At 39.7% G+C, this 20,440-nt stretch overlaps 1 protein-coding gene across 3 annotated transcripts in view; it reads right to left on the bottom strand.

Annotated features, from left to right (window-relative positions):
* The window catches only part of tescb (tescalcin b), a 7,519-nt gene extending 1,539 nt beyond the window's left edge, over positions 1–5,980 (bottom strand). Inside the window, exons 1-9 of one of the 3 annotated variants that reach the window (XM_025062671.1) lie at positions 5,878–5,974; positions 5,683–5,779; positions 3,615–3,684; positions 2,957–3,037; positions 2,198–2,337; positions 2,059–2,120; positions 1,107–1,214; positions 978–1,025; positions 495–886 (exon numbers count right to left, since the gene is read on the bottom strand). In XM_025062671.1, coding sequence (XP_024918439.1) covers positions 809–886; positions 978–1,025; positions 1,107–1,214; positions 2,059–2,120; positions 2,198–2,337; positions 2,957–3,037; positions 3,615–3,684; positions 5,683–5,746 — 651 coding nt within the window. In that variant the 5' untranslated portion in view covers positions 5,747–5,779; positions 5,878–5,974 and the 3' untranslated portion in view covers positions 495–808. Of the gene's footprint in view, positions 1–494; positions 887–977; positions 1,026–1,106; positions 1,215–2,058; positions 2,121–2,197; positions 2,338–2,956; positions 3,038–3,614; positions 3,685–5,682 lie in introns of those variants that run through there. The other 2 variants (XM_025062670.1, XM_025062669.1) reach the window with 2 other exon arrangements.
* Positions 5,981–20,440: the final 14,460 nt, after the last annotated feature.

Below are 20,440 nucleotides of genomic sequence, written 5' to 3'. Positions count from 1 at the left end.
AAACTCTTGAGATTTGATTAATTATTAGTTCATTAATGTTCTGTGAATTTTTAGCCAAAAAAACCCCAAAAACAAAACAAAAAACAAAAACAAATTCCAAGTATATGTGAAGTAGTATTTGGTCTTTGTGTACTGTAGTAGTACAGCCGACCTGGACACATCTCAAACAGTTTGTTACAAATATAATCAATGAACCATTAATTCAAAAAACGCTGACACTTCATTCAAATGAACTACCGCAGTTTAAGTTTTATTCGCTTACGCCTGTAGATGGCAGTGTACACCAACCACAGGAGACACTGAATTAAAGTTCAAGTGCTTTAGTCTCAGCTCCTGTAGAAACAGCGTGGGTTAAATTAACTCTGACTTTGACTCTTTCACTCTGATCTGACTCTGCACTCGAGGACTTGAATGTTGCGTGACAACACTCCCATTTCCTTTTTTTTTTTCCACCCACAGGAGCAAAAAAAAAAAAAAAAAGGTGGGAATCAGACTTGTTTCACTCCTTTAATGTGCAAATGGCATCATGTGCGTTTTTTAATATCAGACCAAACGTGAATCATGTATTGATTGTATTGCATCACACGTGGACGTGACTCCAGACATACATTATTGATTATTGCTGCAGTTATATATATATATATATATATTTGAAACACATTTGCATTTGTGCATATATATTTATCATCGCTTAGAATTCAATAACTTCAAACAAAACCTTTTTTTTTTTTTAGGTGCGTAGATAAGACAGTCGGACACAAAGTCAGTGAAAGTCAGGGATTAAAGTGACTCCAGAGTGGAACAGAACTCACTTACACAGGGTCGATGTGTCCATGTTCAGAAAGCGAATGTTCATCCGCGACTCAATTTCAAAGCCCTTCAGCAGCTGTACAAAAAAACAAACAAACAAAGACTTTAGTTTAAACTCAAACTCCAGGCCTTTCAGACCAAAAACAGGTTAAGTTTCAGTTTCCTACCTTGAGGAAGTGTTCGAATGTAATTCCTTCATAGAATTCATCAGGTTCCTGCACAACAAAAGCCAGTGTTTACTGATAAGAAGGTAAAGACTTGTTGACATTAACAGTTCTTTTCTGCAGCTCACGGACCATGTGGCCAACTGAAATACTGGCCACCTCCAACATGGCCGCGTCAGCGATGCCCTTGGCCGTTTCCTTCCCCAGAGCTCCGCTGCGAGACAGCAGCTCCTCCACCACCTGCACACATGTGAGGGAGAGTTGATGGTCAATGTCGACGCAGGAGTGGGAGTGGAGCCGTGACCTGACGAGACGGACGGCAGGAAACGACAGGACTCTTCCTCTTCCTCATCATCTGCCAATTAAGTAACAGGAAGCAGCTGGTCGTCGTCGTTGTAGAGTGAAGCGGCGTCGACGTCAATCAGCTCAGAAAAAAAATCAGTGGTTTTTTGAATTTTTAATGAGTTTTGTTGTTTTGTTCAGACAAAAAATAAAATAAAGAAATAAAAAAATATAAACTTCTTTTACTTAACTCAGTCATAGTGTTTTTAATTTTTGTGCTAAATTTTAGTTCATTCTGGTTCATGTTCGGCCAATTTTGACACATTTTGTATCTAACTTTAAAAAACATGGTTCCCAAACTGTCCCTACAGCGCCACCCTTTTGTAGACAGGACTATTGTCACCCCCTATGTTGACAAAACTAATGCTTCAAAACTGAACTTCTGCTGAGCTTCATTTTAAACATTGTTGTTGCTACAAAATTATGATTTTTGTACGATGGGAAATAAAATTCCAGGTGATTGACTTTTAAAATAACATCTTGGTTTTATAATAGCAAACATTCAGTTCTTTCTCAGTTACAGATCCACAGGCTAAATATTAGCAAACTGGCTAATCTTTAGTAAATATGCTACTAATCTATCACCTCATGGAATCTGACTTTAAATGAGTCTTTAATTACGTTTTGGTAAATAATGTTAATGTTGTGGAGGTTAAAACATTTACAGCTGAACCGGAGCCACCGGCTGGAAAACATTACACAAACAATTAGCGCAGCATGAGCGCCGTTAGCCGAGGCTTACGTGTCTGTATTCCTCCAGGGTTATTGTGCCGTCGTTGTCCGTGTCGTGCATGTTGAACAAAACTGCGGAGACAAACACAACGACCTGTTTACCAGCTGAGTGGAAGTCACAGACGGCGTCAGTGGTTTTAAAGACGCACATCTCAGCTTCTCCGTCCTGACGTTCTCGCGCTGCTCCTCCGTCATGCGGTGAGACGGCGGCCTGAAGTGGGACATGACCACCAGGAACTCCTTGAAGCCGATCTCCTCCACCATCCCCACGTCGTTCTGGTGATAATTTCTACAAAAAGAACGAAAGAAGAGAATCAGTGTTAAAAATGTACTGTCGTGTTGTAAAATTAGGTGATAAAAAAAAACATCTCAGCCAGAAAAGTTGGTAAACCTCCTAGAAAATAATACAAAACGTTTTATTTCAGTGACAAAATATTTTATTTTTATGAGAAAAAAAATTGAAAAAAGTTTTATGAGGTCTGATTATTCAGACTAACGACTCAATTATTGTAAGATTGATGTCTGTCACATCTACGGACGACAAGATGGGACAATATTTATGGAGTCATGTCATTAAGGGCCTGTACTCTTGTCTCCTAATTAAAAATCTTTGGTCCTTCATGAAGCCAGTCCAGATTACAGAGGCAGTGATCTCGTTCAACAGCTCAAGTTTTTTCACACAGCAAACGCGAGGGAAATACTGCAAGTTCAGTGCACAGTATCAGAATCCTCTTTCTAAATGACATGGAAAGTAAAAATAAGGCAAAAAGGGATGTGACCCACGGGCAGTGAACTGGCCTATGAATCATTTCCATGAATTACATTTAAATAACGCAGCAGCGTGAGAAGTCGTGACTTCGGTGTTAAAAAAAAAACCCAAAAAAAACAAACAGGTTTTGTTGCTTTACCTTTTGTCAAAGAACGCCTCGATAATCTGGGTCCTGATGGGATTACAGGCCAGATCTGGGATTTGACTGAAGTTCTCTCTCCTGGGAGGGAGCAGCACACACACGCGCACACACACACAAACACAGAGTCAGGCTGTCAGCTCTGCACATAAACACAATTCCCAAACCAATGTTTCTCAACCTTGGGGTCGTCGCCAGGGATTCAAATGTGGTCGCTTGAAATTAAAATGAACTCAGTACATAATATATATCTAAACAAACTGTATTCTTTGAATTTCATTAATTTTTTTTTTATTTCAAATAAAATGCACATATAAAAATATCTGGTCTCGATTGACAGCCGAGATCATGTGATGTCAAAATGTTGTGAACCACTAACCCTTACCCCTGTGGAATATATTCCTAATCCTAATCCTAACTAAATCTTCAAACCTGAGAAAACACTTCCTACTGTGGACCTGGACAAATGTCCTCACTAGTAGAGCTATACTATAACTAGTCCTCACACACACACAGACAGACACCAGCACCAGGTCACATGTCTCAACCCATTTGTTTCATATTCAACCTGTCAAACCGGTTTCCCCCGTCGTCAGATATAGAACTGTGAAAACATTTGAAGAAGAAAAATTCAAATTACAGCAGGAAGTCGACTCACCGGAGGGTTTCCTCATCGCGGCTCAGCTGTTTGAATCTTTTATGCAGGATTGCGATCTGTTCAAAAGAAACTGAAAGAAAAAAAAAAACACTTCACACTTGTGTGTCTGTTTATCTAACGATTTACTCTCACTGCTGTGAATGAACGCAGCCAGAAGCAGAGACATTGTCAACACACACACACACACACACACACACAGAGTTTTTTTTACAGGTTCAGCGTTTTGTCAGATTTACTGGGCAGGAGAAGTTGTTGATACAACATTTACATGTGCCAGATGGTGATGGTTTTTACCGGGAGCCGTGGAGAGTGTGTTTTTTTATTTTTTTTTTGAATATTCATAATTTATGTAAAAACCCTCTGCTTTGCTGCCGTCACTCCCTGTGAGACAGTCTATGAAACTTACACCTCCCAACGTAAATTATTGATCGAGAGGCTGCTACAACCCCAGACTATAAAGATTAGCAGGAGACGGAACCTGTTTTAATGAACGATCGACCAGCGTAAAGGGATCTACACTGAAAACCTCGCAGATATATATACATATATATATACATATATATATATATACTGTACACACACATATATATACATACATATACACATATATGTATACATATATACACATATATATGTATATATACATATATACACACATATATACGTATACATATACATATATACATATATGTATATATACACATATATGTATATTGTGTGTGGAGTACTTGGATTAAATGGCTGTAGTTCTGTGACTCAACACTGTCTGACTCAATACTTATATGACCTTTACTTTAGCTCATATGATTAGCATCTTAAAATATAATTACATCTATTGATTATATATATCATTTATGATTTATGTAACTGCTCAGGATCCTGATGTATTTACTGTGCACCCCCTGCTGTACATAATGATACCACAGTCTTTATGTTGAAGTAACTGAGTGTGTCTGAAGAAGGATTAACGGTTTCCCAAAAAAGAAAAAAATGGCAATATAGTTTTTATGTATTTTTATATGAGGACAGACACCAAGGTCAAATGTAAGTAGATAAAACGTCATTAAAACGTCCCTGACAGGTGGTAAAAACAATGGTTACAAAATGGTTCTCCAAAATCTCTACTGAATAATCAAACTAGTTCTGTGTAAACGCAACGGTTCAAGGGTGTTGAAATTTACTGTAGTGTCTGTTATTTCATAGTGTTTGTCTATTACGTACATGCCGAACAATCTAAAGTGTTGTAACATGACAGATAAGTAGAGCCAACAAGTGACTGCATGTGAGTGAGCAACGACGAACTGTCGAATGTTAGCAATAATGTGTTAAAGAAAAAAATAAAAAAAATATTGTTGACCAAAAGCAGCAGTTTCAGTGACGGCTAATCTTTAGCCTTTCAATGGCTAGTCTTTAGCCTTCAAAAATAGACCTATAAAAGAAGTGAAACTGAAAACTCAACCAAGAACACCACTAATTATCAACCCAGAAACAGCTACATGTTATCAAAAACCACCTGTAGCATATAAAATAATCTGACACTAGCCAAAAGGTTTTTTAAAAATAAATAGGCAAAACCTAAACAAGCAGAACTCTAATGGATAGTTGCCTCATTTTGTTGTACTGTATACGTTTCCATTACAGTAACAGTGAAGAATTCATAACTGAAAATCAATTGCGTAAAAATACCAAGCAAAACCTTGACATTTAACTAAAACGCTAGCTACAAACATTGCTAATTAGTCGACTATTTAGCCAAATTAAAAAGCCAAATAATAATAAATAAAAAAAAAATCAATATAAATAGTAGCAATAGCCAACGATATGTTATAGTTTGCCACAAATATAACTGTAAGTTTACTTAGGAACAGTTAAAAGTTACCTTTAACGTAAAGGCCGTGGAAGTTACTAGAAACATTATGGGTAAAAATAATAAAAAGTTAATGTCAACTGTGTTTTTCACTAACTTCAACTCACTGAGGGATTTATATTATATTATAACCTTGAAGTTTTTCCACACATTTCACAGTTCGGTTGAGAAAACAATTCGAATAATAATAATAAAACTCACATCCAGTCTTCTGCGCCAGATCAATGTATTCAGGTTGAGCGGGTAAGGACTGTAACGCTCCCATGACTCCACGACACAGACTCCTGCCTTACTGTACCTACAGACGGATCGAACTACGACACTTAGCACAAACTGTTGCCCAAAGTGGCAGCGGATCTCACAGCGGTGTTTTTTCCACAATCCTCCATCTCTCACCGGGTGTGTGTCCGTGTCTCTGAGTGTGTGTCCATATCGACAACCGACAGCTTGGTCTCCAGGCAGCTCTCACCCGAAAACAGCCGAACGCCGCCGGCCACTTCCGCAACTACCGGCGTGACGTCACACACCTGTACCAACAGAGGGCCCTACGAAAATTGGACAAATCGTCAGATATTTATTACAGTAAAGTCGTGATTTAATGAGACAAACGTTGTATTACTATTCCAAATAACCTTCTCACAACAACTTATCACATTTATTTAAAAAAAGAAGCCATTTTAAAGTGTTGTTAATTCAAGATAAATGAATGTAGTTTATGAGATAAAGGTTGTAATAATACAAGTAAACATTAATAAATGAATGAAAATCTAGTTGTTAATTAATAGGTAACGTTTTATTCTAATACGACAAATTATTCTCATTTAATGTGCACAATTGTAAATTGTTTTACCATATATTCACTTTTTCTTCTTAACCAAAGACAGATTCTGAGGTTTATAAGGATAAAGATAAGCCTCAAAGAATTCCCCAAAAAAGTCTTCCTGGTTCTCAGACTCTCTGACATTTACTGTAACTTTTTACAACTGTGGCAGAAGTTGAAATACTCATGGAAGTTATCAGAAGTTGGAGGTTTAAACTTCTCAACCTCTGCTTTTAAATTCATGAGTTCACTGTGGATCAACAGCACAGATAATGGAGCTGACGGTTCAAAACCGATGTCAAAGTCAAAGTCTTTTTTCCCCCTTCAGCTCAGACTGGCACGGCTGCTGCTGCTACTGTATACACACACAGTACACACTCCTGGAGGCCGAGCCAGGGTTTTATGATGATGTACCACAGATCTGTGGATCAGCACGGAGGTGTGTGTGTGTGTGTGTGTGAGTCACTGTTTAAGGCCTGGAGTTCCAAACAAATTCAGACAAGTCAGGAGTTTATCATAGAGGAGAATCTATGGGTCTGTCAGCACTGAGAAAAAAAACAACAAAACACAAAACAGAAGTATAGAGTTACAGTTCAGTTCAGTTACCTGTGCTTAGGTAAGAAAGTCAGGATTTTATTATTTTTATTTTTTATCCCTTTGTTCATTTACATAGATTTTCCAACGCTGCTGTGATTTACTGTAGTGGATGTTGTTTTATTTTTACTGATGTGACACCACAATAATAAATCTTATTGGTTTCATTGTTATCCTTTGTTGTTGTAAAAAAAACTCTTCTTCTCTGGATATAAAGTTTGTTTACAAGGTTTTTTTTTATTATTTTTGCTTTAATTTAAACTTTAATCACTGCAGAACAAACTGAGGTATTTTTTTATTTTCATTTTTTCTTTTGTCTGAGCTGAAAGATAACTCTGCTCATTTGAAACATTTGGCCAAACTTTTAACTCATTGGTCTTAGTTTCACTGCTAACATTTAAGCTATTATTTCTTATAACAAGAAATGAATTTCTCCTTTTTTTCCCCTAACGATTCCAATAAATGAGTGAGTGAAACATTGGTCAATTATTGCAGTTGTAAACAGTATTGTTGTGAAAGGGTTTTTGTTCAAACCCACGATGCGTCGGCAGACTGAAAATACACAGATCAGTGGAGGAGTCTTGGACCGAGGCTAAACTGGCTTCAGACCAGACTTAGTCTCAGACCAGACTGGGTCTCAGACCAGACTGGGTCTGCAGGACATTCCTCAACACTCCTGGTACTAGAGTGAACCAGCGTACATCTGGTTTTAGGGAGAGACCATACTTTAATTAAATGAACTGCAGTAATAACCTGTGTTACTGCCAGGACTATTCACACATCCTCTAACCTGAAACTGGATCGAGAACTGGACGACCTGCTTTGTTGAACATAAACTTCAGGTGTCCAGTCTAAGAAACTAAAAAAAAAAAAAGAATAATTCAGTCTGGACTGATGATGATGTGAAAAATGTTCCAGTTAATTAATTACAAACAGTTGACAGTTGAGAAAGAAGTCATTACCTTCTGTAATGATCATTAAAAACACTGACCAAACTACAAATAAAATAATGGAATACTAATAGTAACCGCATTGTGGCAGTGTTTCACCGGAAACAGTAATTTTATTTCCAACCTTGAGCGTGAAGAATTTTTTTTCATATCGCCTGTTTCAATTAGAAAGCGGTAAAAAAAAAAAGATGAACATATGGTGTATTTTACATTTTTTAATTTAATTTATGGTTAAATGGTCCGTGGGCCCACATTGTGTTATTGTTACTCCATTATATTTACACTGTAGTATTATGTGTTTTAATTACAGTAAACTGTATTGTCATTTGTTTTACTATAATAAAAATGTTATTTTTTATCCATTTTTTTAGTCTGTTAAATCACATTTGGTGAATCCAGCTTCAAGCTCGTCAGCGGCGACGTCGTGCACTAATGAGAACTCGCTGTCACCGCTCCTGGTGAATGGACAGGCAACAATGACACGCTCTTTTTTTTTTTTACGTCTTCCTCAGTCTTTTATTCCTCCAATGGCGCCGGCTCCAGTGAAATAATAATAATCGTATTAGGATTTTATGGTAAAGCGAAGCCGAAATCAATCCCGAGAAGTTTCCGTTTTTACCCTTTTTACATCGGTGATTCGGTTAATTAAACTGCAGCCCCCGAGGGGCAGTCATCTACATGTGAGCTTTTCATGTTCATCTGCACTGAAACCGTGTTCTTTAATGAAATGAAGACTGCATCAAAGCATCAGTCCTTGAACCGTACCCACATTAACCAGTTGGGGGCCCCGGGGTAATCATTTGTTGTGAGGCTCCTGCTGACTTTACTTTCCCCACAAACTCATACACGAAGACTTAAAAAACAACCCACAGCTCTGATGTTGGTCTGAGACTCACACAGAGTTTATTGAACAACATGTAATATATTTACAGAATAACAAACTATATTCCAACTGTCAAGGATGTAAAACCTTCAGATGTTTGTGTTGGTTAAATGTATCTGGTTTGGGAAAAGTTTCTTTAACTTGTGGTAACTTTTTAAACTGTCATCTCAGCGATCTCTGGTCTAGAAGGCTTTTTTCAAAAACATATTTTTATCTTTTTTATCTTTTTTCTGAGCTAAAACCATTGCAATATTCCATGTTCTTTAAGGCAGTGTTTCCCAAACTTTTTTCTGGGGACCCATATTTTAAAAGTCACAAACTTTGACACGACTCAAGTCAATAGACATTATTTGCAAACTTCTGGGAAACATGATGTGAGACGACCCCAAACAAATTTGTTGCGACCCACCTGAGGGCCCCGACCCAGTCTTTTTTTTACAGTTTATCATTTGCCCAGGGACACATAGGCATGTAGACCGGCATGTGTAGAGTCTGGAAATAAATACGAATTAAATTCAATTTTTTTTCCTAATCTTTGATTTAGTTACAGTAACAGTATTTTAGATGAGTGTGAATGGTTGTTTGTCCATATGCTGTACTATAGGTGGCGCTGTGATGGACAAGACAGGGATGTCTAATTTGCTCGAGCTCTGTATCTCTGTCTGTCCTGGCTGAGGCTCATCCTGATTATTTTTCCACTATTTTCTCCTTGGAATTTTAATTAATGGACAGCGTTTCGTTTCCCAAACCAAAGGTCAGAAGGTCAAACAAGGTGCGACTGTTTTACAAGTTGAATAAACACCAAACAGAGACTAACTTCCGCTGGACATTGGACTGGTTTTTTGTTTTCATCCTGGTCCAGTCTGGTTCAGTCAAATCTCTGTGTCCAGTGTTGAGAGTCAGTCGCTCTGTGTGTGTCTGTGTGTGTGTGTGTCTGTGTGTGTCTGTGTGTGTCTCTGTGTGTCTGTGTGTGTCTGTGTGTGTGTGCAGCCCTGGTGTCTGACAGTCTCTGTCTCTGAGGCCCCGGTCCACACATGTCCTCGGGGAGTTGAGGTGAGGAGAGGAGGACGACTTCCACCACGTGTCAGTGGATGTGACAGGATCCGGGCGACGGCAGGCGTCCGTTCAGAGTTTTGAGCCACCGGTGACGGCCAGGGTTTCTGACACGTCTCTCAGCTCTGCACCGGTTCTACCTGTCGTGCACAAGAACTTTTCCCTCGTGTCACATCCATGTGGGTTTCTGCGTGGAAACCTGTCAGTTACGATAAAGCACATTTTGGGAAAAGTGACACGCAGCTGAGCTTACGGCTACTGTCAGACAGAATTGTTAAAAACGGCTGTCAAGCGTCACCTACAGGTCGTTTGAGTTATTCTCACAGCGGGCTGGGTTTGTTCTGGTCAGCGCGGCTGAGAACTTCTCGGTGCAGAGTACTGTTAGTGGAACAGTCGAGAACTAATTTCTCTCTGTGATTGGCCCATCGTCACGCCACAGATTTTACTGTGAGGCTGTAAACGGAGCCGAGTTGTTCCAGCTCAGATCATCCCATTTACTGTTCTGTCAACACTTATCGTGGAATTATTGATCAACAATCTGGAAAAAACAAAACAACAAAGCCCCGCACGCCATCGCCTCATCACCGTCTACGCACTCTCCCTGGTGGAACTGTTAATTAGTGACACGCACCATTAGTTCCGGTCCCTAACCAGGCGAAGTATATCGGTGAAGTATTTTCCCCTAAAATCAAATATTTATCCTACACACGTAAGAGATAGAACACAGGAATTCCCAAAGAAAACATACAACAACAACATTAAATGAAATCCTATTTAAAGAACCAATTAAAATCGCAACAAATCCACTGAAATTCGATTGAAATAAAAGAACGAATCACGCATCACGGCAGTAGGCGGTGTTACCTAAAAAAAATCACTGGTCGTACCATGACACTACACACTCCAGAACAGTAGGTGGCGGTATGCAGCCTAAAATGTTCATCACTGGTCACGCTATTAAATCAAGACGTCGGCCTTTCCAGGTACAACATGGTTAAACTAGGTGAACTGCGTGACCAGGTGAGGTGTACGGCCCTTCTGTCACCGGGCGCTCGTCGCCGACGGTGCTGAGCCACGACAGCACTGTGACTAATTCCCTGCCGATGCGTGTGTGCCCTCGAGGTGATGTTGTACCAGTACACTTAACTTATTAAACATGGCGATTAAATTACACCTAGAGTGCCCTCTGCAGGCCAGGGTGTTTACAAGCACTTAAAAATAAAATCCCCTGTTGCCTCATACTTGGAATGTCAGTCCAGACAGTGACGGTAACAGGTTATAAAACCCAGGCTACTTCAAAGTCACAGCACCCCCCCCACGCACCCCCACCCCAGTGTATGATGTCACCGATCAAAGGGTTCCGGTCAGTTCAGGAACCTTCATTTATTCTCTCTGTCCTGTATAGAATCGATGGTCGTACAGAATCAATGTGGAGTAAACAACAACAACAACAAGAACAACAACAAGAAAAACCAAAACAATCTCTCTCTCTCTGTCCTTCACAGGTGCTTTCTTAATATATTGTGTGACTTGTTCTGTGTTGTTACCATCACTGGGCCCTCGCTGCGTTAGACGGCCGGGGAATTGATTTGAATAAAACTCTGATTCAGAAGGAGAGAGTAAATAACAAGGTGTCTGTTACATACGGAGAGAAAAAAAAAGAAGAAGAAGCAGTGGGCAAGGAGAGAGAAGAGGAGAGAGGAGAGGAGGGGAGGAGGGGGGGGGGCAGCCGGAGCCTGCTTTGCACGCAAGGGGGGCAGGGGGGGAGAGGGGGGGCGCCGCAGTGCTGCCTTCAGCTCTCAGACAACAGCTGCTCAGAAAGAGGAGACGTCCTGAGGGGGCTGTGACATGTCTCGCTCCTTCTCCATCCCTTTTCACCTGTCTGTCTCATCCGTTCATCAAACACACGCTGCCGTTCCCTCACCCTCACATCCTCACATCCTCACATCCTTCCTCACATCCTCACATCCTCTTCCTAATGACGCACAGGTGAATGTACACACACACACTGGGCCGCGCAGTCGTGATGAGATTTGTGAGGATTTAAACCACTGCGAACTGAATATTTGATTCAATCCGTTCTCTTTCCTTTCTCGCTCGGAACGTTGTTCATGAAGAATAATTATCAGCACTTAAATGGAAAATGGAATCTTCTCCCAACGCTGCGTTTCGAGCGCTTGTTTTGACATCACACACACACTTCTTCTTCTTCTTCTTCTTCTTTTTTTTTGCCAGTATTGTTGTTATATTGGCTAATTACGTATTTTCGTGCGTGGGTCTGAGCCTCTGATGAGTTTTCCTTATGCAAAATAGGCAAACGTTTCATTTGTGCTGACAGAACGTTATTCCCAGACAGAACCACCCACCACTCACTTATGGAACATATTCAATAAATATGATGATGATATTGTGTGATGTGTAACGTGACGGTGGATGATGAGAATGTTTTCCTTTGAGGACAAACAGCTAATACATTTAAACAGCCTCCTGGTGGCGCCGCTGCTTTCCCCTCAAGAGTCGTCCGTAAAACCGGGGCTCAGAAAACAGTAGGAGTTTGGTGCAAAATGACCTTGAAATATTGCAAAGTACTCATAAGGTACTCATAAATTTGGTCAGTATAGATAGACAAAAAAGTAAATGGTTAAAGACGCCCATTAATTCATTTAGCAATGTTAGCAAACTGGTAACTAAACGACCAAACATTTAGAAAGAATCGTAAAATAAAATCATTATTATTTGGAATATTAAATAGAAATTAAAAAAGTAGTAGTAGTAGTTAAACAACGGCAGGAATAACTAAAACAGATTAAACACACTGAAGCGGAGCTAGCTTAGCTAGCTAACAAATATCCCAAAGTCCCATAGAACACAGATTAAACTACACACTTCCATTGAAATATAGAAAAAAGGATATTTTAAAAAAAAATGCCCAGGAACTAAAACCAAACCAAAAAATGCTTTTAAAACAGCAAATAGATAGAACTCTGAACAACTCTTGCTTGGCTAAAAAGCTAACGGCTAAGTGCTAACAAGTGCTAGCAAAGTAGGTAAGTTTTAGCCAAAAGAAAGATATAAAATTAAATACAAGAAATTAGCAAGAAAATAACCATGTAATAGGTAGAATTAAGACCCAAAATAAGATAAAAATATATTTTTAAAGACATGAATAAAGACAAAAACCATGAGAACTTTACTCTGAAAGGTATCGTGGTGTTGTTTGTCTCTAACAACGTTCACTCGACTGTATGTCGTTGGGACAAAGATTATTTTTGTTGATTTATTTTATATAACGTAAACCATTTTACAAATTTGCTCTGGCTCATGTTTTTTTTTTCTGTACAGTCGATAAGAAATGGGTTGAAGAGTCACGGTGAGGTCGACTTTCATCTGAAGACACGGAGACATCGATCCCACAGTGGAGTCTGTCAGGAGACGTAGCTGGGCTACGATACGCACACAAAGTTCATCAGTGAACTTCTACAGCTGGAACATTTCACCATGAGAATTCCTTTTTTTTTCATCATGAACTTCCATTTTCCCTCCTCTGCAGATGAGGCTCATAATCCTTGGGCTGTGTCTCGCTGCGTTATGGGATGTCTTCCCAGTTGGTCATGCTTCAGAACGTAAGCCAACAGAGCATTTTTGGATTTTCATGCCGTGTCTGACCCACTTCAACGGGCGCCGCATGTTGAGCAGCAGCAGCCACAGGGCAGAAACCTCATTAAAGTGTCCTGTAGCTTCAGTCTCGTCACGTCACCACGTACAGATCATGAGCGAAGGTGACGACGGATTGAGGAACGTGGGCCAGGAATTTAGGGCGTTGGGATGGAAGCCCCGGCTTTGGAATTGTGATGCAAAGGCAGTCGTCCGACATCACGAAGTGACCATCAATCTCACGCTGCCCTGTCACAGCTACGTCACCGCTACGTGTTTTCAGCAGCTGCCTCCTCCTCCTGGACGAGTTCAACGTCCTCTCCACCGAAAACCTCTGGAGGTGTTCGTCCTCCACAGAGGACGGAAAACACGACCTTAAAGACCTTAAAGACTGTTGATTGGGTTGGATTTACTAATGGAGACAATGTCGTTAAATAAATAATGTAACAGCTGATAATTAATGAGAGACATTTTAATCTTTTTGGTTATTTTCTCCAACTTTAGCTTTATTTTAATTTATTTACCCCACCTTTTAATTAATTTGAATTTATTACTTTACTGTCTTTAACTTTTGGCTTTGTATCTTTTAATCATTTTTTCATTTTAATCCTCATTTGATTAATTTCTATTTTTAGTGTTTTTTTTTTAAACTTGCAAAATTATTTTATATTATTATTTTACTTATTTAACTAATATTGGTTTTAATATTTATGTAGATATTATGTAGATAATATAGTGAGTCCAATGGAAGGTACCAACCGCCCTGACCGGTATTCGACCTTGCCCTGGAGGTGAACCCTGGGGTTCCACACCAATGACAGAGACATTGACCTCTGGGCCATAGCGCCACCACTTATAATAATATATACTTCTATAATATTTGCTATTTTTGGACTTTTATCAAATGATTTCTCGTCTAAACGTTTGTTATTTTATTTTATTTTATTCGGCTCATTTTGACCTTGGTTTTATTGTCATGTGTCTGAAAGTCAACAGTTATATTTTCTTCAATTCAGTAATGACTGTGGTGAATGGATGAGTCACAGTGGTGACTGACTGACTGACTGACTGACTGACTGACTGACTGACGACGGAGCACAGTGATGTTCTCATACGTGAACCGTTCTGAATCATCAAGGATTCAGGGCGGCTCCTCTGACCTTATTGGTAATCAGTGTCTGTAATAGGAGTGTTTATGTCCTCTAACGTCTGAATGCCAACATTTCAACACCAGCCCACAGCGTCAGGCCTAACAGACCGGCGGTGAACGTATTAGCGAGTCAAATTACGTGGACAAACTTTGTTCGGGTTCATTCGAGCCCGACGTACAAACACAAAGTGATGACGTGTTGAAAAAACTGCAGCTGAAGAAAGTGAAGCCCCGGGGTCTCAGTTCCTCTTCTTCTTCTTCTTCTTCTTTTTCTTCTTCCTCTTCTTCTTCTTCTTCTTCTTTTTCTTCTTCTTTTTCTTCTTCCTCTTCTTCTTCTTCTTCTTTTTCTTCTTCCTCTTCTTCTTCTTCTTCTTCTTCTTTTTCTTCTTTTTTTTCTTCTTCTTCTTCTTCTTCTTCCTTTTCTTCTTCTTTTTCTTCTTTTTCTTCTTCCTCTTCTTCTTCTTCTTCTTTTCCTCTTCTTTTTATTCTTCCTTTTCTTCTTCTTCCTCTTCTTCTTCTTCTTCTCTTTCTTCTTCTTTTTCTTTTTCTTCTTCTTTTTCTTCTTCTTTTTTTTTCTTCTTTTTCCTCTTATTTTTCCTCTTCCTTTTCTTCTTCTTTTTTTTTCTTCTTTTTCCTCTTCTTTTTCTTCTTCTTTTTCTTCTTTTTCTTCCTCTTCTTCTTCTTCTTTTTTTTCTTCTTCTTCTTCTTCACTGGACGTGATCTGTATATTTCTCCACCTTCAGAAATCAAGGGCAGCTGTTGGAACCTTGAGTAGAGAGAATACTGAGCAGACAGGAGGCGCCACAGAGGTGCTCCACATCCGTACGGCCAATGAATATGCGATCATTACATATGGTCAACCCATCTGGGCCGCGCTCCGCCCCCCCCCCCAACTTATTAGTCGCTATGAAAACACGGGGGATGTGAGGCTGCCGGTTTGATTACTCGCACCGCGGTCGGATCACGGAGTGGGAGCAGCAGAGCTCCGTCAGCACGGCTGAGAGTGAACAGGGACTCTGGGAGGAGTGGATCGATAGAGAGAGCTGTTAGCTCCTCCACCGAGGTCAGAGACCTGACAAACCGATGGTGTTAATGAGACGCGGCCTTGTTTTTTTAAGTCTCAGTTTTTAGCCAATTTCTGTGGACTTCATTTATCTGTAGTAGTTTTTATTCAAATTTCGTCCATTTTTTATTCATATTTAAATCAAGATTCAAAGAGTTCATTTTCATACACAGCAAAAAGCAAAATCTTTCTTTTTCTTTGCTTGTTTTTTTTATCTATATCTGAAACACTGGTTATACAGAGGAATGTCTGATATTAATTTTTTGCCGATATCCAATACTGTCCGAACGCTTAATTTCGGATTCCGATATCAACCGACGCTAATATATGCAGCTATTTGTCACTGTGTCACAATGACAATAATTCAGTTTTGATATCGTACGTTATCGGATTTTCATTATCGGAGGAAAAACCGATAACTACTCTTACCGATATTACATAATTAGGCTAATAATCGGTTGGCCGATAATATCGGACATCCATATTTATAGACTTTTATTTGCAGTACACCAGAGTAAAGTTTTTCAAATTTGACTTAATTTTTTTTTTATCATTTGCGTTTATATATTTATAATAATAAATACATGTGGTAATAAGCAGTGATATCCTGCCCCTGGATCCTTTCATCACTGTAGGGGGAGCTGTTCTCCAGGTGTGGGTACATACTGTACTTTATCGACCTTGAAACTGTTTGGAAACCATTGATCCGTTTAATGATCCTCTGTTCCATTAACGCGTTCTGTACAGAGTACATCTGATAAGTATTTGGATGTGTATTTGGATGTGTATTTGAATGTGAAGCCTCTCCTGATGATCTGTTGTGTCTGATCATCTGCCCTTTGTGTCCGATGCAGCAAAGTAAACATCACTCTTCCTCGAAGGCATAAAAATGCACCCCCACGAGTCGAGGTCAACGCTGTGACCTGTCGATACATTTACTGCTATATATTTTTTTTTATTTAACAGAAAGACCTCGGCGTCTAAAGTGGGTTTAATTATGTAAACAGAACAAAAGTCCCTTTAAGGTCAGCGTTCGTGCTGCAGCAGCAGCTTCGTTACAGTGTTGCTGAATCACAGTGTAGTCAGTACAGAAAAGTCGGACTTTAAACAGTCACAGACTTGACACGAGTCTTTGTGACTTGTGTTGTTGTTTTCACTGACTGTCACTGTTTCAATGACAATTAATTGATTTCATTTCAGGTTTTCAGTTTAAAATAAAATAAATAAAATAAAATAAAATAAAATAAAATAAAATAAAATAAAATAAAATAAAATAAAATAAAATAAAATAAAATAAAATAAAATAAAATAAAATATTTTTATTAATTCAAATTAAATTGTATATAGTTTTGTTTTATTTTTTAATTAAATAAAATTAAAAGGAGTGATTTTTAATGGAAAAAAAATCATAATTTCAATGTGTAAATTTGGTTTTGTTTGATATCATATTAGGGATTAAAGTACATATTTCTCAGATAACTACACATAGTACATACAGTATACTAGTAAAATATACTGTATTTGTTGCTGATAATTTGTCTTTTTTTTTTTCCTGGTCCAGAGCCCGTGGGTTGTTGTCAACAACATGTTGCCGTGGATCTCAGTCTGAAGTCAGTTATTAAAATCACACCGTAGCGGCTGATGGTTGTTTATTCTGACTTGGGGCAAAAAAAGCGGTGGAAGTTGAACAGCTTTGTCAGAGACCAGTGATTCCAGTGGGTTGATAAATAGCTTTCTTCTCCCTCGGCTGTTTCCTGGTTCCTCCGAAATGGATTTGTGTCCCGTTAATACACGGAGAGCACAGAGCGGAGGCTGTTTGGTATTCTCGCCTGGACCCGACTCTTAGACGGGCCACAGACAATGAAATGAGCTCAGCACAAAGATGCTGACGAATCGTCGATTGTGCGGAGCTCCTCCTGAATCACAGACCGTCCTGTGGTCTGTGACCCAGGTCTCCGGCTTCTGTTCTCCCTCGGCTGTGCTCCGTGACAGGATTGAATCTGAGCTCCTGCCGGGAGAATGGGCTTCATTACCTTGGCTTTATTATATTATGTGCAGTGAAAGAAAAGCCCCCCCCACCACCACCACTGACCCCCCCACCACAGCTGGTGTCCTACTGGGCTGTGGCTCAGTCAAGGTCACTGGACTGTGATGTCTGAAACCCAATTTGTTGAAATCAGCTCCAGTCTGAGGAAAGAGGAGCTGCAGGAATGTGATCTGGTCCAGTCTGGTCCAGTTTAGTCTGGTCCGGACAAGTCCAGCCCGGTCCAGTCCAGTCCAGTCCAGTCTGGTCCGGTTCAGTCTAGTCTGCTCCAGTCTAGTCTGGTGTTGTTCAGTCCAGTGTGGTCGGGTCCAGTCCAGTCCGGTCCAGTCCAGTCCAGTCCAGTCCAGTCTGGTCCGGTTCAGTCCAGTCTTGTTCAGTCCAGTCCAGTCCAGACTGGTCCGGTTCAGTCCAGTCCAATCTGGTCCAGTCCAGTCTGGTCCAGTCCAGTCCGGTCCAGGGAACAGGATGGACGATGCATCGTTACATCCGTAGTCACTATTATTTCAAAATACTACAAATACTAATAAATACTACACAGGGTCTTGTACTGTGAGTGTTGAACCTGTGGAACTGGAACTCCAGTCAGTCAGAGTTTAACCCAGTGATTTTTTTTAACCTTGAAAAATTTACAGTAAGTTGTACTTTTGAAAAACCCAGTATTAGCATTCGGGTGCGTCTCCGTTCCGCGTCGCTCACAGTTCGCTGTTCAAACTCCGTGTCCTGGGGGAGAACGTTTGACGGTTTTTACAGAATCAAATAGAAATTCAAATTCAAAGTGTCCGTCAAATTCTTCACAGTAACCTGGTACGTACTGCAGCTTCAGGAAAAGGTGCAGTAGTACTGCAGTACTACTGCAGTACTACTGCACTTTTGGGACAGTCAGTTGGAGGAAAAGTCAGAAAGTTTCCAGGCAGCGTCTCCATCAGCTTTTTTTTTCTCTTCGTCTGATGTTAATGATTGTGATCTGGGTGGAGGTCATGTGACGTGATGTCAGCCGCGTCTGCTCTGTTTTTGTTTTGATTGTAAATGGTTGAGCTTTTAATGCGAGCGTTAGATGAAGTGAACGATTTGACTTTGTGAAGTTGTAAAGGTTCACGCAGATCCTCCATAAATCCTGCTCCTGATGAGGCTGTCAGCGTCGGCGATGGGAACTCACCGCCGAATATCAGCCCCAGAATACATCAGTCTGGGAGCTGGAACTGTGACATCGTTATTGGAACTCCGACCGTTCTGTTTCTTCTGTATTCACACCTGAGATAAAGATAAAGATAAAAAAGTTACGTCTTTTCGGAGTTCATTTAGTTTTAATTAGTTTTCTGTTGGTGTGGCGTCGTTTTTACTCTTAGCGTCAACGACAACAACAGGATAAAAAGACGATCAAGGCCACGAGCACTTCCTCCTCTTCCTCCCCACAAATACAAACTGCATTTATAAAGAATATTAGATTAGATTAGATTAGCTGATGTCACATTGTCATTTTAAAGTAGGCACCAAAGAAAACCAAAGTTTTTAATTATTATAATAATCAGAGGCCACGGGGTTTTAACCCCTTCATTCACCTCATTGTCATAAGATTTACAACAAATGTTTTTTTTATCTCATACAATACTATATATATTATTTTTCCTCATAAAAGTGCCCATTTTTTATTCTATTTTACAATTTTCATCAAATAAAAAAAACTCATTAAATCTTATTAAAACATGGTTTTACCAGAAATTCTGTTTTTACCTGATTTTAGCTTATTATTATTATTGTTGTTATTATAAAAAATAATAATAATAATAATAATAATAATAATAATAATAATAATAGGCACGTACTGCACATCTGAGGTTTGTGACTGATGCCGTAGTCGATAGTTTTTATGTAATAAATAAAATGTTCATCTTCATCATCACATCAACTAAATTCTAATTTATTTTGTGAGGATTTTTTATTTTTTATTATTAAATCTTATTTCAAAATAAAATACCTTTTAATACAAATAACCTAATGTTTAACTCATGTTTCTTAGTTGTTGTTGTTTTTTTCCCCTCATTAACTCGTAGACCTGGTGACCTGAGTCGGTGTGTCCCTGTCATCGGTCTAATTCTTCTGGAACTTTCTTTCAAAACAGCCCAACAGGCAGCCAGGTGCTGAGGGACTTCCTGGTTGGTGGGAAACAAACTAATTAATGCTGCCTTACCTTGGCTTCATAATTAGGTGTCGGTGATCAGAGGCTTCGGTGTTTTTCAAAGTAACGCTTTCATGTGTTCGGAAATCTCTGAGGGGAATACGTTAAGATCTGAGGAGGAGGAAGAGGGTGAGGAAGATGACGACACGGTTACTCAGTGTTACACCCCGGCGTCTGAACAACACGTCAGGTTCCGTGACTGATTTCTGCTCCGTGTCTCGCGGCTGAACACGAACACTGGTATTAAACCTGCGGAGTGTGTCACCTCCGCCGTCACCGCCGTCCGACGTCTAACACGGATTTTAATTGTTTATTGGGGTCATTATCATTCAGTGCCAGTGTGTGGCGCTGGCAGATCTGGTGATCGATCACACGGCGTATGGCAGCCGTACTTGACACATGACATCTGAAATCCACACCAACGGAGCTCCGTGCTGCTTTGAAGAAACTCCAAATGAGGTTGGAGAAGCTCCGAGGAGAGATTCACATCGATCCGTGAATCACAGGACTCTTTCATGCAGCGTTCCAGCTGCTCAGACTGGAAATACAGCTGGACCAAGGAAACAACCAAA

Source organism: Cynoglossus semilaevis, chromosome 14 (genome assembly GCF_000523025.1).
Source record: "Cynoglossus semilaevis isolate Cse_v1.0 chromosome 14, Cse_v1.0, whole genome shotgun sequence".
Taxonomy (NCBI): Eukaryota; Metazoa; Chordata; class Actinopteri; order Pleuronectiformes; family Cynoglossidae; genus Cynoglossus; species Cynoglossus semilaevis.
This window is presented reverse-complemented; position numbering and strand designations above follow the sequence as displayed.